Below are 15,978 nucleotides of genomic sequence, written 5' to 3'. Positions count from 1 at the left end.
AGCCTAAAAGGGCTAAGAAAGTTAAGACTTTGAATGAAGAAGTGCAGATTCTAGATAAATGCCAAGAAGGGTTCACATACACAGCTGTAGGCTGCATGTTTGGTATCAGTGAAAGTACTGAAGAGTTCAATTCATAAGACAAAAAAACTGAAATCAGGGAGGCAGTGCATACTGGTGAAATTCTTACTGTTAAATATGTACACAATAAAGGAATATTGAAAATGGAGAACACACTGTTCATTTGAATCAAATACCAGCACAAAAAATTTGCCTGTGAACATTGGTATGATTTCAGCTAAGGTCTTCATTCTTCGAACAAATTTAAGCAACAAATCTCCTGTACCAGTAGCACCATGAAATGATTTTTATTGCCAGCTAAGGCTGGTTCCAGAAATTCAGGGGTGTTATTCACTCTGTAATGTAAAGATTATGGATCCATCTGCTTCAGCTAATCACAAATCTACTGTCTATTCTCTGCAACCTAAAGAAGCTCATAGAGGAGAAGGGATATAAACCTGAACAGACTTTCAGTGCTAATGAGATGGATTATACTGGAAGAAGGATGCCTCAGTGTACCTATATAGCTATCAAATGGCAGCACCCAGGATTCAAGGTGGCACAAGATTGGGCAACGCTGAGAGTTTGCAGCAGGCCATATGACAAAGCCAAGATTAATTTTCCATTCGCAGAACCCAATCCTGGACAGTGAAGAGCCTCTTTCTGAACTGGTTCAACCAGTGTTCATCCTCAAAGTCAAGCAATAACTGGAGGAAAAGGGCTCATTTAAAGTCCTCCATGTCCTAGATAGTATCCCAGGACACCAAGGCATGCACAGACTGCAAATTAAAATGTAGAGGTGGGCTTTCATCCCCCTAACACCATTTCCCTTATCCAGCTGCTCAACTGGGGAGATTAAAGCCTTTAAAGGCTAACTATACAGAGAGAGGTGTATGGGACCAAATTGTTGAGGTGATTGAATAACATTGAGATTGATGTCACTGCCAGTTTTGGAAGTCTTCGCCATAGCTAACAAAAGACATCGGGGACTAATCTGTAAAACTTCTTGGAAGAATTTATGGCTCGAGTTGTGCCTGATTTCAGATAAACTGTGAACCATTTCAGATGAAAATCGCAAAAAAAAAACATTGCATAAATAAAAGAGTTAGCCAGGGAATTAGGGACATAGGTTTCGAGGACGTAGAGAAGTTGGGTGTCAACAATTTGATGGACAGGCAACAATGCTAATAGATTATGAATTTGAGTTTGTTTGGTTCAACTCTCAGGATGATTATAAGATTTGGAAAACCTAGCACAGGCAATGCATGATGCTAAATGCTTTCGTCATCATATTCCCTCATCCATCCAACCTCAAATGGGTTCCCCCCCCCCCCCCCACCCTACTGAGGGAGCTTACAGCTAATTAATGCAACTGGGTCACCACTCCATGCTGCATCCCCTAAGGACAGTATTTCTGACTATAATCCATGTGTGTTCTGGGGGACAAAAACCTGAGTTTCCAAGAGAGAGAAATCCCCCCCCCCCACCTCCGTACGAGACTGACTAACTCATCTTTAGTCAAAAGAGACCAGATAAAGGTTAGACGCGAATCGAACCCGGGTCCTTCTGACCAAAGTGCTTTGTCTATACTGACTGAGCTAAGGAGAGCCTCAACAATCTTTTAACACCATGCACAACCATGTTCATCGGATTCAAACAAAAGCAGCAACTTCCCATCACAATATTCCTGAAAATGAAAACTTCTCCATCAAAACCTAAAACTCCTCATACTTCCAAACTTGAAGTCTCGACATTGGCTAACCCTGCTTCTTCTCTAGCCTTTTAGATTTCTACTACTGAGGAGTGCTGAATCCTGTGATGAATACTCTGGCACATGCTTTGTTTTTAATTATGTAATAAAATTTTGATACAGTATTTTGAAACCTAAGTCTAAAATGTTACTTATGTTAAAGATACCAAGCAATTTTAAACCTGGTTTTACTCCATTTCCCAAGTAAGCAAACAGACTAAAAGTCAAGTTTGCGCCTGCAATTGATGCAAGTCTAACTGATCCCACAGGTAGTGCAGGACCAGGGCAACTCGTGGCAAAGGTGGAACAAGCTCCGATCACTAATCTTAATATTTATCCTTAATGCCAAAACACATCTCCAAGAAGGGGATGTATGATGTTTTGTATTAAAGGCAAGGAGCCACTACCCAGACCGGTTTCGACCTTTATTGAGGTCTCGTCAGTGGGAGCTAGGCTTTGAAATACCAAGATTTAGTAATGCAGAGCTTGTAAGTATTACTTACAAGTATTACTTACAAGCTCTGCATTACTAAATCTTGGTATTTCAAAGCCTAGCTCCCACTGACGAGACCTCAATAAAGGTCGAAACCGGTCTGGGTAGTGGCTCCTTGCCTTTAATACAAAACATCATACATCCCCTTCTTGGAGATGTGTTTTGGCATTAAGGATAAATATTAAGATTAGTGATCGGAGCTTGTTCCACCTTTGCCACGAGTTGCCCTGGTCCTGCACTACCTGTGGGATCAGTTAGACTTGCATCAATTGCAGGCGCAAACTTGACTTTTAGTCTGTTTGCTTACTTGGGAAATGGAGTAAAACCAGGTTTAAAATTGCTTGGTATCTTTAACATATTTATACCCAAGGTAAAAATACTTTCTACATAAAATGTTACTTATTATTGTAAAACAATTTAAAAAAAACTTTTAAATAGATTTAAACATTTCCTGTTAATTGTAAATGGTTGCATAAGTGTTTTGGTATATGTAGAAAACATCTGGGACTCTTTGTGCATGAGTATGGATTTGCACAGAATTTCACATTTTTGTGGGAAGCACTGATGTAACCTCTGTAAATATTGAAATATAAAAAAATAAAAATAAATAAAAATATTTAATGTTTCAAATACCCTTTTCAATATTACAGATCTTTGATATTGCATTAGAGACATCAACTGTGTCAAGCAGCTGCATATCTGCCTTTTATTAGTACTTTTTTGATTGTCTTTTTACCCAACAGCTTTTCTTTCACTGATGTTTCTTTTTGGAGACCAGAACAGAAACTAGAATATATCAGTAGCTGTGCTTGAAACATTTTTGTATTTTACTTGTGAGCATTTGGTCATTATATAAAGTAATTAATGAAGAAACAATAGTAAATTCATTATTTTATACCTAGGAGACAGTCTTTTAATGAAATACCAAGGTGGCTCACATGTTAGATGGTTATTATGCAAGTTCTTCATCACCTTGAAATCTTTTTAAACTTTGAGACAGTTTTTGTTTGCTTGGTATAAAAGGATGGATATTTATTATTCTTTCTTTTAATAATTAAGTTAGTGTTTTTAGGCCAATTTCTTTAGTTATTGAAGTTATTAGTATATTTGTATTTTACATAATGATTAAGATTATGCAACTAGTTTGAGCTGAATTTATGTTTCAAATAATTGCAACGTCGATTACACTAAACTAAAAGTTACTTGCATTCAACACAATTCATGCTGTGATGTATTGTGTGTTTTGCATGCTAGTTATCACAAGACAATCATCGAACATGTTCATATCTAAAGAGTATACCTTAATTTAGCCATTCACTTCTAAAAGAATCTCATTTTGTTTTCCTGTGTAGCATATCAATCCTGCCAATTGCAGCCTGTCCTGAGCTCTCTACCTACCTGGGTTCTGGTCTTGTTTTTGTGTCTGGAGGTCTATATGGAGTTATGTCATTAGGAAAAAAGTAAGTATTCTGGTGACTATTATTGATCTTTGTCATTTTTAAATGTTAAAAAAATAAATTTCCTTTTTTTTTTGTTTTAATGAAATCCACAAAAATCGCTTAAAAAAATTATTCATCAAAAATATTTTATGAATAATATAAGCACGTAAACACAAGAAAGATTATCAAATTAAGGGGATGTTAAATCCCACATTGTTTTAAAACCGAATAAGAAACTCAAAGATTGGAATTAGAAAGTTTCATGCCAAATATAGTAAACTATAAAAGTATCAGCAGTTACTAGCATGAGCTAATGCAAGTAGTCCTATACGTAGTACAATCTCAGGCAACTCGTTGCAAAGGTGGGGAAAGTTCTTATCACTAATCTTGGTATTTTCCATAATGTAAAAACACATTTCCTAGGAAATGTATGCTGTTATTACATTATGGTGGGAGGTCACTACCCAGACCGATTTCAGCCTTTTTTGAGGCTTCATTAGTGAGTAGCTAGACCAAATAGATTCCCAAGGTGAAAAGAACTTATATACTCTGCTATACGAGTTGTCAAACAGGCAACCATTAAGTTACTTAAATATAAAGAGCCAATAGGCTTCATTTCGGCGATATAAACATTATTCAAATTAAGGGGATATTAAATCCCACATTGTTTTAAAACCGAATAAGTTTATATTGCCGAAATGAAGCCTATTGGCTCTTTATATTTAAGTAACTTAATGGTTGCCTGTTTGACAACTCATATAACAGAGTATATAAGTTCTTTTCACTATACCCTTTGGAATCTATTTGGTCTAGCTACTCACTAATGAAGCCTCAAAAAAGGCTGAAACCGGTCTGGGTAGTGACCTCCCACCATAATGTAATAACAGCATACATTTCCTAGGAAATGTGTTTTTACATTATGGAAAATACCAAGATTAACAATCAAAACTTTCCCCACCTTTGCAATGAGTTGCCTGAGATTGTACTATGTACTAAGACTACTTGCATTAGCTCACGCTAGTAACCGCCGATACTTTTATAGTTTACTATATTCGGCATGAAACTCTCTGATTCCAATCTTTGAGTTTCTTATTCGGTTTTTAAACAATGTGGGATTTAATATCCCCTTAATTTGAATAATGTTTATATTGCCGAAATGAAGCCTATTGGCTCTTTATGTTTAAGTAACAAGAAAGATATTTAATTAGCCAAATGTTTCAGTCTGAAAATTGCAGACCATCTTCAGTGGCACTACAAGAACAGTTTTAAAAAACACAAGGTGGAATACTAACAATAGATCATATAAAAATAGAACAAGCCACATGATGTTATATCACTAAGTATTAAAGGGAATATTATTAAGCAGAGACATGATTGAAATAAAGATATTAATTAATAATAATAAATAATATAAAATTAATATGAATTAATGAATTATCATGATTAGACTTTCCCAGATTTTTGATACAGATATACAGTCATTCCGATTCAGGTTAGCATGATGGAGTAATGCCTCTATGCTTTCTTTGAATAAACGTTCAAATTTATAGCGGGATCTATGTAAGAGGAGAGTTTTTGACCAAAGGATGTTGTGGTTAGTTACAATCCCGTGCTGAGCCAATCCAGATTTTTTCAGGTTTGTTGTGATGAATGGAGGATTGATGTTCTTGGATTCTTTTTTCAAGAAAGCGTCCAGTTTGTCCAGAATAGGAGAGATCACAGTTGCAGGGAATTTGATAAACTCCAGGAAGAGACATAGTTGAGTGTTTGTCTTTAGGAAAAGGAAAATGGGAAGATAATTTGTTAATAGGTGAATATGTAGCTGTTAACTCATATTTCTTCAGAATTCTTGAGACAGGTTCTGAAATCCCAGAGATGTTTGGAATTGAAACTCGACGTATTGAATCTTTGTTGTTTAGTGATGGATTATAAGAATCGAAGATGTTGTGTACTCTTTTCGGAAAAGCCATTGAGTTATATGTATGAATAGTAGAAAGTTCTTTTTGTAGAAAATTAGAAGTAGAACAATTAGTTTTAACTATTCTGATTAGACATTTTATGATTCCTGTTTTTTGACAAGGATGATGGGCTGATTCTTTAAGAATATAGCAAACTGTGAACGTTAGTTTCCTGTAAACTGTAGTTGTAAGAGTATTTGAAGGTGACCGGATGAGGAGAATGTCTAAAAATGATAACTGGTTGTTTTTTCCCATTTCCATAGTAAACTTTATACGGTGATGTAAGGAATTGATATTGTTTAAAAAAAAAGGTAAGGAGTCGTTGTTGTGAGGCCATATAGTAAAGATGTCATCTTACCCAATATATCTTACCTAAAAGGATGGTTGAAGGAAAATAGACGAGAAGAGGACTTTTATAGATGTTCTAAATAAAAGTTGGCTAAAGCAGGAGAGAGAGGACTTCCCATGGCCATTCCTTCTACTTGGCTGTAAAATTTGTTTTGACATAAGAAATATCCAGAGTGTATAATGAAATCGAATAGTTTTATGTCTTCTGGAAAGATGTCAGCCAGTAATTTTAAAGTGTCCTTGATAGGTACATTTGTATATAAAGATTCTATATCAAAGCTCACCATAAGATCTGTAGGTTGCAATGAGATATTTTTCAATTTTTCTAAGAAATCTGAGGAGTTTTTAAGAAAGGAACTAGAGTTGCCTATGTGAGATTTCAATAATTTAGCTAAATATTTGGCTATACGGTAAGTAGGAGAATCAATACAATCTGCTATTGGACGAAGAGGAAAGTCAATCTTATGTATTTTAGGAAGACCATAAAATCTAGGAGGGCTTGCAAAATGAGTTAAGTCTTTCAATTATGTCTCTATCTAAACTGATGACTTCATCTAGGAGAGAATTTAATTTCTTTAGTTGTCTATTGGTTGGATCATAATCAGTTTCTTGATATGTGAAGCTATCTAGAAGTAAAAGAGAAAGTTTTCTTCTGTAATTTGCAGAGTCCATAACTACTGTTGCTTTCCCCTTGTCAGCTTTTGTGATAATGAGGTGATTGTTTTTCTCAAGGACTGTAAAGATTTCATTTTGGACAAACTGGATGCTCTCTTGAAAAAAGAATCCAAAAACATCAATCCTCCAATCATGATGAATGGAGGTTTGTTGTTATAACAAACCTGAATAATCTGGATTGGCTCAACACAGGATTGAAACTAACCACAACATCCTTTGGTCAAAAACTCGCCTCTTACATAGATCCCACTATGAATTTGAATGTTTCTTCAAAGAAAGCGTAGAGGCATTACTCCATCGTCCTAACCTGAATCAGAATGACTGTATATCTGTATCAAAAATCTGAGGAAAGTCTAATCAGGATAACTCATTAATTCATATTAATTTTGTTATTTAATATTAATTAATATCTTTATTTCAATCATGCTCTGCTTAATAATATTCCCTTTAATACTTAGTGATATAACATCATGCTGCTTGTTCTATTTTAAAATGATCTATTGTTAGTATTCCACCTTGTATTTTTTAAAACTGTTCTTGTAGTGCCACTGAAGATGGTCTGCAATTTTCAGACCGAAATATTTGGCTAATTAAATATCTTTCTTGTGTTTACATGTTTATACAGGGTGTCCCAAAATTCACGCAAGAAGTAATTTTGATAGAAAACACAGGTTTTTAATTAAAAATTGTAATTTCTTATTGATTCATAAAGTATACAGTATAGGGTTATGCATGGAATAGCATATCGGGTATATGGCCTCCACAGCTTTGCTGGCACATACGCACTCTTTTGGCGAAATTTTCCATGACCGTTTTGTATAAATGTGGTTGAATTTCATTGATACAGTGCTCAATTTCCTCCTTCAAGGCGTGGGTGGTCGTGGGCTTGTTGGCATAAACCTTAGACTTCGAAAAACCCCAAAGAAAAAAGTCCAACGCCGTTAAGTCACGTGATCTGAGAGGCAAATTCGGATCACCAAAACGGGAAATTACACGACCAGGAAATGACTCATGCAGTAATTGAATTGTTTCTCGGGCTGTATGGCATGTGGCACCGTCTTGTTGAAACCACATGTCATCCACATTCATATCTTGCAATTTAGGCACAAAAAAGTGGATTATCGTGTCGCGATAGCCAGCACCATTAACTGTTATTGCCTTACAAGCCGCATTTTCGAAGAAGAATGGACCGATGATGCCTCCAGCCCAAAATCCGCACCAAACAGTCGCACGTTGTGGATGCATTTGTTTCTCAACAATCACTCGTGGATTTTCTGAACCCCAAATGCGACAATTTTGTCAATTAACGAAGCCATCAAGATGAAAATGAGCCTCATTGCTGAAGATGATTTTGTTCGAAAAATAAGCATCCACTTATTGTTCCATAATCCATTCAACGAGAACTCTCTTCGCTGTGTGGTCACTAGGCTTCAGTTCTTGAGTCAATTGAACTTTGTAAGCATAAAGATGCAAATCTTTCATGAGAATACGCTGTAGAGAGCTTCTTGAAATGTCCAATTCAAGACCACGGTGCCGAATTGATGTTCCTGGACTCTCAGCAACACTCTCACGAACTGATTCGATGTTTTCTGTTGAAGGACAGCCAGAGTGTATAAGATCACTAATTGATCCAGTTTCCTTGAATTTTTTAATTAATCTTTTCACAGTTGCTGAAGTTAAATCACTATTCTGACCATATTTTGTACGAAAATTGCAAACTGTAGCTGCCAAACCTTCATTATTTTTAAAATATTGCTCAACAATGAAAATGCATTGTTCTTTCGTGTAGCGCTCCATTTTTAATAACCCTGAACTGTCAGCTGTCACGCTGTCTTTTTTTTCTCATTGGCAACACTTTACCGCACAAATGGCGCTAAATTTAAATCTTGCGTGAATTTTGGGACACCCTTTATTATTCAATCTTTATGTCACAAGTATCCTTAAAATATCAAAAATATTTTGTTATTATTATTATTCAAGCCTCCATGGAATCAAGAGACTCATCACAGGAGGTCCTTCCTCGGAAATAGGAAACAAAGTCTATAATACCACTCATTGACCATTCTCACTCTCACCAGTAGTGCTAGTTACTTATACCCACAATTGGAAATAATTATTTTTATAGTACAAAAGAAGTTTTTTGATTTTCATTACAAGGATGTGAATGTCTCATAATTGTCAGCTGCTTATAATACTAAGTATTTAGTGTATGCATCTGTATATGATGTAGCTAATACTGATAAGCTGAGTTCAACAGTGAGCTAAAATTTCTGCTCCTTGTTGCAAGAAATTTCTCACAAGGAGCAGAAATTCATGCAAATTAAGATTCTCTCTCTCTCTGTTCATCATATCGAAAAATTTGTTAATCTTATAGAACCCCTTTATTAACTTAAATGTTTCTATCATGTCTCCCCCCATCCCATCATTTCTTTTCTGCCTGTGCTGCCTACATGCCTTCAGTCTACCCTTGGTAACCAGTATAACTCTGACCTTGTGTTACACACGTGGCATACTTCTTTCATTAGTTTTTTTTTTTTTTAATCTTAGTCTTTATCCTATCATTTATATTGTTCTGTATTATATTTGTAGTATTACTTGTGCTATATTTCTATTATTACTTGTATTGTGTTCATTACTGTATTATACTAATGCAGGTATTTTCATTTGTATTACTTCAGTGTAATAAATTTTCACCGATATCTGAAACTCAACATATTAGTAAATGGATATGACAGTATATCTATAGCCATGCTTATAATATGTTGTACTGCTACCTGCCTGACATCTCCATGTGTCTCTGTGGCATAGTTGTGATGATAATGTAACATTTGCACTTTAGGTAGAATAACAGTTTTCAAAACCAATCTAGGGTGTTAGGATTTATGCACTATTAAGAGTTGTGTAAGTGAGAAATAATGCGTGTACCTAGTTTTTTTTTTTTGGATGTAGAGGAGGCTCTGGATGTGATGTGCTTATACCAGAGAAGTCTAGAGGTGTCAGTCAGTTCAAGAAGAGACATCTCATATGTGAAGTTCTGGTATTATCAAATATGATGAAAAGTTGAGTGTGATCTTTCTTGCATGAAATAAGTCAATATTGTATTTTCGTGGCATTGGAGTTGACAAGTGTTCTCACTCCATTGAACTGATGATAAGGAGGTTCTGATTGTGAACATCGTGTAGCTGGCTTGAATACATTAGTACTGCAAAGTTTGTCAAATGAAAGAGGAATGGTGCATACTGTCATCTGCGTAACTATGAATTGAGGTTAATGATAAGTCTTTTATGAATAGGAGAGAGTATGGACAAAAGTACACAGTCCTGGGGTATTCTGGCATTGATGGAAAAATCTTAGCAAGAACTTGTCCCAGTAGTTAGAAGTTAGTAAGTCTGAGATGTTAGCAACCACTTGTCATTGGCTAGGATTTTGCAGATGGAATTTTGTTTTGAATATAGGGGATCATATTTCTGATTAAGAATGCTTTACCTGAAGTTTGGGAGGTTTTAATATATTAATATATATAAAGTAATTGATATTGTATATACAGTAAAACCCCATTTTTATGTTCCCGCAATTTACGTTTTCCTGACATTTACATCATTTTCCGTTGGTCCCGTCTTAAGGCCTATTCTTATGATATATTGTTTTCCTGCCATTAACAACTTGATATGGACGTTATTTCCCGTGATTTGCATTTTTTTCTTGGGTAGCAATACTGATTTTCGAATCTATTTCTGCGGAAATCTGCGCATTTTTGTTCTCAGATGGCATTGCTTTCGGCTGTAGTTTTGTTTCCGCCATCACGGTGACGTGCACGCTTGCAGTAGCGATACCATGATTTTTCACTCGCAGTACGAATTCATATTGCAGAATTTCTGCTACGTAATTTAGCATGTAAAAGTTGCTTTCAAGTTGCGGTGGTGGATTATCTATGTTAATAACATGTAGAAAAAAGACAGAAAATGTATTTCGGTAGGAGAAAAGATGGCAATTCTGCAACGTGTAGATTGGCATGCTGGAACACGTGTGCATTTAGCAAAAGATCTTGGACTCTCTGTGTCCACTTTGAACACGATAGTAAAAAACAGGTCAAACATTGAACTCAATGCAAAGTAATGTGGCACTATGTCAAAAAAAAAAAAAAAAAACAGAAAGCAAAAACAATCAACAATTAAAGATTTTTTTAAAATAGATAAATGTAAGTAATTGTAAATTCATTTATTTTCAGTTATTAAATTTTGTAATCGAGTATGTAGACTCACATACTAGCAGCAAGTCATCTTTTAGCCTTTTTTTAATGTTTTTTTACATTTCCTGCTATTTACGCTTTTTTCCATCAGTCCCCTGACAAGTGTAAAAAATGGGTTTTACTGTACCTACTAGTGTGGATATTAGTGTGTGTGTGTGTGTGTGTGGCAACCCCAAGCAACCTTGAATCATAATTTTATTGCAGCGTGGTTTTTCAATGTACGATGACTATACTTGTCACTTTTAGATATCAAGTATGGTGGACGGCATCTTTTTTTGTAGTATGGCAATTTTTCAATGTCTTCTTTTAAAAAAAAAAAAATATATATATATATATATTAAAACATCATAATTCTGTTCATGATTTTTAAAGATTTTGTATAATTATTGCATAGTAATGCAATAATTGTACAAAATATTTTTAGTACGATTTAATACATCTTTTTAATACGATTAACTTTTACAAATTTATTTTTAGAGCTCCAGCAGATGAAATGAAACTTAAAGCGAGAAGTACATCGAACTTACTACCTTCCCAAGAAGATCCTGTTGCACGTGTTCATCAGCAGCAACCTTCAGCCATGGTGTGAAGTGTAATTTGATTGAAACGCGTCTGTTTGGCAGCAGTGATTAGTAAAACTCTTGATGACAAGATAGTTTGGAAATGCTATTTACAGGAATGGAACTGGCTGAGAAATTTGTTTTTGATGTGAACTAAATATTAATTTATATTGAGATTCATAAGAATAGGCAGCTGCAGTTGAAAATATAATACACACTAAGGAATTAGTATTACTGATTCCTTTTCAACATGATTTTATCATTTATATCATTAGCTTAGCTCTTCCTGTAATTGTTGAACACCCCTATTAGCATTCATGTTTTTTGGGGTATATTGAAAATAATCCACATCTAATAGAAAACCCCTGTGTTATTTCTGTAAAGTTAGATATATATGTAAAGTTTAGAAGATATGGGATGAGCTGGCCACACTTTTATCCTTTAGAGATGTTCATAATTTACAGGAACTAAAGCAGTAAAAGAAATCCATGTAATAATATCTTTTTCTTTTCTTACCTGAGTGTTTTTTCATATAAAAATCAGCGCAAGTACTTGATGAATTAAGTGTGAAATTTATTTTTTTGTGTGTGTAAATAATCTAGCTGGCCTATGTCAGAGCTACTTCACAAACAACAATTTGATTTCATTCAGTGTTTGTTTACTTGGAATAAGAAAAGATTAATTTCATTGAATTTATCTACAAAAGATTTTTTTACTTAAGTAATCAAGTTTTAGTCTTTGTAACTTTTGGAAAGATTTATTTTCATATAAAATAAAATTATGATGTGTGTTGTCTGCTTCCTTGTATTCTTCAGTGTTATGTTAAGAGTTAAGGATTTTGCTTCAGAGATTTCAGATGAATGAGGAACATGTTGAAAGTGTCCATACATGTTCCTCATGGAGACTTGAACATTTATTTTTAAGTTTTAATCTATACTAGTTTTGTGTGCATTATAGCACACATTTTCAGGGGATTGAAATTAAAGAAGAAAAAAACTAATATTCATTGCAGAGTTAAAAACAAGCAAGTTAATGGCCACAGTAATGCAGAATATTTGAAATAGACTAACAATATTGTGTACATGCAATTTACATTGTACTGTGATGACTAGTGATGTGATACATAGTGTCCAAGATATCACTTATTTGCGAGAAGAATGACATAATCAAATTCCTAGTATCCTTAACGGGTGTACAGGATATGATAGTACTACATGAAAAATTTACATCATTATTAACTTCCTATCAACAATTTTCCTCCAAATCAGTCTGTTACCTGTCAAGAACCCCAATATTATCAGATCTTATATTTCTGTCTTCTAAGGCACATTTTACTGTATCAATCCACCTATATCTTGGTCTTCCTCTGGTTATTTTTCTCTGCCAACCTGGCAGAGAACACTTGTTTTGCTAATCTTTCCTCTGCCATTCTGTTTAAGTGTCCATACTACCTGAGATCAGCTCTGCTAATGCATTCTTGGATGCTGACAATATCAAGTTCTTTCTTAATATTCCCATTTCTCATATGATATTGCCATTGATGCCATCTGTTCAGGCCCCTAATATTTCTCAGGACTTATATCTTCAGTCTCTAGTCTTTGGTCAAGTGTTTTATTTCTATTCCAGCTCTCAGATCTATAAGTTAAAATTGGTTTAAACACTGTCTTGTACAGCTAATTTAGTGTTTTGGCTAATTTCTCTCTTATTCCATATAAATTTATTCAGTTGACTTCCTACCATACCAGCTTTGTTGATTCTGTTGTCTATTTCCATATTTAATTTACCATCTTCACTAAAAATCGTGCCTAAGTAGATGAAATGTTTTACTTGTTCTATAGGTTCTCCATTCACGATGCAGCTGATATTTTCAATGTTTCTGCATATTTTCATTGTCTTTTTAATGTTCCTTCATACAATATCTATTACAACAGTTATTAAATTTAGTCAGGGAATCTTGCAGACTTGTAGTGGATTTATTTAGAAGTATAACATCATCCGCATAAAGTAAAGAGCTGAGATTTACATCTCCAATTTTGATATCTTTAATACCACTTTTCTTCATAATGTGCAGAATGACATAACTCAAAAATGAAATGTTTTTAGTTATCTGCAGAAATTGAAAGGGAACCTTGATTTCTATTTATTGGAAGATCAGAGTTTCTGACAATTATTTTCCCATAGTAAATAGTAATTTTTAAGAGTATTGAGCAGTTATTTGAGCATCAGTCATTATTATATAGCCAAAAGAATTCAAGAACCATGTTTCAAATTTTACCAGAGAATTTACAATGCCTCATAAGTTCTCTGGTAAACCTTCGACATGCCAATTGCAATGCACACGTGATCTCCTTGGTACTGATGGTTCTTGATATGAGGGTTCTTGTCTTAAACTTCTGACAGCTGTCAGGCCAGTGAAACCGAATCCCTGCACTATTTAAAAGGAGACTGTATGGGCTGCCGGGCAGAGTCCATGTCTTAAATAGTGCAAACCAAGGCTTTCCAATGCTGAAGGTTTATTCTCATCTCGTGGTCCCTAATACGATGTATTATTATCTGAAATAGTGGGTGCTGCGGTTGATTTTCTTCAGTTTGTGTGGGGGCGAGTTTCCAGAAATAATGGGGATAAAATCAAAATGAAAGTGATAGCATGATGATACCAGAATAGGCCACTTGGCCTTAAATCCATGATATCATGATTTTTTACCAATTCCACTTACAAAAAGTTAACCTATTGTACAATTAGTTAGTGGGTAGTCTAAGAGTTTAGCTCAGCACCATACTCAAGAGGCTAAGCATAGCCTCATATTAGGCAACAAATTATTTACCTTTTGCAGATTTTCAGAAACATTTCTACTGCAGTGGGATTTGATCCCACAATCTGTTCGTTAGATAGCAAAAACTACCCACTTAGCCATTATGCAAGATAAATTGTAATAATTTTATGTAATCCTGATATAACATCCACATTTCACTTAATCTGCAAGATTAAGTGAAACATATCTAGTCCTAAAATAAGTAATCTACAATTCAACAGAACATTAGCTGTACTCATACAGAGATAGCAGCGAGTTTTCCTCCTGAGAAACAGATCAGCCAAAGAACATATACAGTTAACAAACCTAAACACTGTGGGATAGACTAGTGTGAAACAGCTCTTGTGATGAGTCTTGGAGCTCTTGTGCAGTGATGCTTTATAATAATAATCTGCATTCTCTTACTGGTAGTATATGGATGATGCTATCTGCTTGTTTTCCCAAACCCATTCTTCGAGTATACCTAGACAAAATATACACAACACATTGAAGTTACCATGACAGAAGTTATTTGAAAGCTTCCATTTCTTCTCACCACCTCATTGAACTTCTCTGTGTACAGGAAACACATCTTAAGTATGTTAACAAAACCACATTTTAAATTCCAGAGGCTTAGCATTAAAACTTTAGATCTTTTGCTCCTTTGGCATTCAACTGAAAAAGGAATGTATTATTTCATGTTTAATGGTCTACTGGATTTTTTTCTGTCAGGACATTCTAATGTGATTGAGGATTTTGCTGAAAATCAACTCGGCTGCAAAACATATTTGTAAAACTTAAGAATCGTATCTTGGTTTGTATACGTAATGCCTGTGGTCATGTTGAAAATTAACAATCCCAAGAATAAATGTATGTAAAACTAATAAATTCCTTCACTTACCCTTATTTCAGATTGATTTTATTATGCATAGAACAGAAGTTATGAAATTTTAAAGCTGCACAAGGAGTTTATAATGACACTGTATTCTTTCATACAGTTTGCTGGGATGTAACAGTAAACAAAATATGAACAGCATTAAATATGTTTAATTTATTTGCACCATGTGGGCTTGTGTTGATGCTTCAATAATGCTAGAGCACTAGAAGACATCTGTTTTCACAGCTGGCTTCTGAGTTATCTAATCTTTGATCCAAGCAAGCATGTTTTTTTGGGGAAACTGATTTTTAACCCTGGAATGAACTCCTACTCCTTCAGACAATGCTAGTTAGGGTGTAAGAACATAACATTATCTCTCAGATGTGAGAAATAATCAGCTGGGTGAAAGGAGAGAGAGTTTGAAAGATAGAAATCGAAGGTATGAAAGTAACTGATGGGGAAGGTTTGGTGACTAAGATAAGGGATGGGAGGTTCTTCAAAAGGGTCAGGAGAATAAGAAAATTATGTAAGGAACAATAGGGGGGTAATATTATATGGGGGATTCTATGATAAAAGGTGTAACATGTTAATGGGACAATCTTTTTTTTTCCATGGAAACAAAATTAGGGACATCAGTGTTGCTCTTAGTAAACAAGTTGATTGTGTTTGCAGATAAAAATGATCTGAAAGCAACAAAAATTTCAAGTGCGATAGGATATGAAAGTGTTATTTAAAGAAGCAGTAAAGTGAAAATTATCAGTGCAGTGCTGCATTTTGATT

General features: G+C 34.7%; 1 protein-coding gene across 1 annotated transcript in view; it reads left to right on the top strand.

Moving 5' to 3' along the window:
* LOC150103679 (calcium channel flower-like) overlaps positions 1-12,324 on the top strand; it is a 90,316-nt gene extending 77,992 nt beyond the window's left edge. The window contains exons 4-5 of the mRNA XM_090396818.1: positions 3,653-3,760; positions 11,447-12,324. Of these exons, the coding sequence (XP_090252944.1) occupies positions 3,653-3,760; positions 11,447-11,558 (220 nt within the window). The 3' untranslated portion in view covers positions 11,559-12,324. The remainder of the gene's footprint in view (positions 1-3,652; positions 3,761-11,446) is intronic.
* The last annotated feature ends 3,654 nt before the right edge of the window (positions 12,325-15,978 follow it).

This window comes from Typopeltis vanoorti, chromosome 8 (assembly GCF_054136105.1).
Source record: "Typopeltis vanoorti isolate ZY-2024b chromosome 8, IOZ_Tvanoo_1.0, whole genome shotgun sequence".
NCBI classification, from domain to species: domain Eukaryota; kingdom Metazoa; phylum Arthropoda; class Arachnida; order Uropygi; family Thelyphonidae; genus Typopeltis; species Typopeltis vanoorti.
The sequence above is the reverse complement of the archived record's forward strand: the minus strand, read 5'-3'. Positions and strand labels throughout refer to the sequence as shown.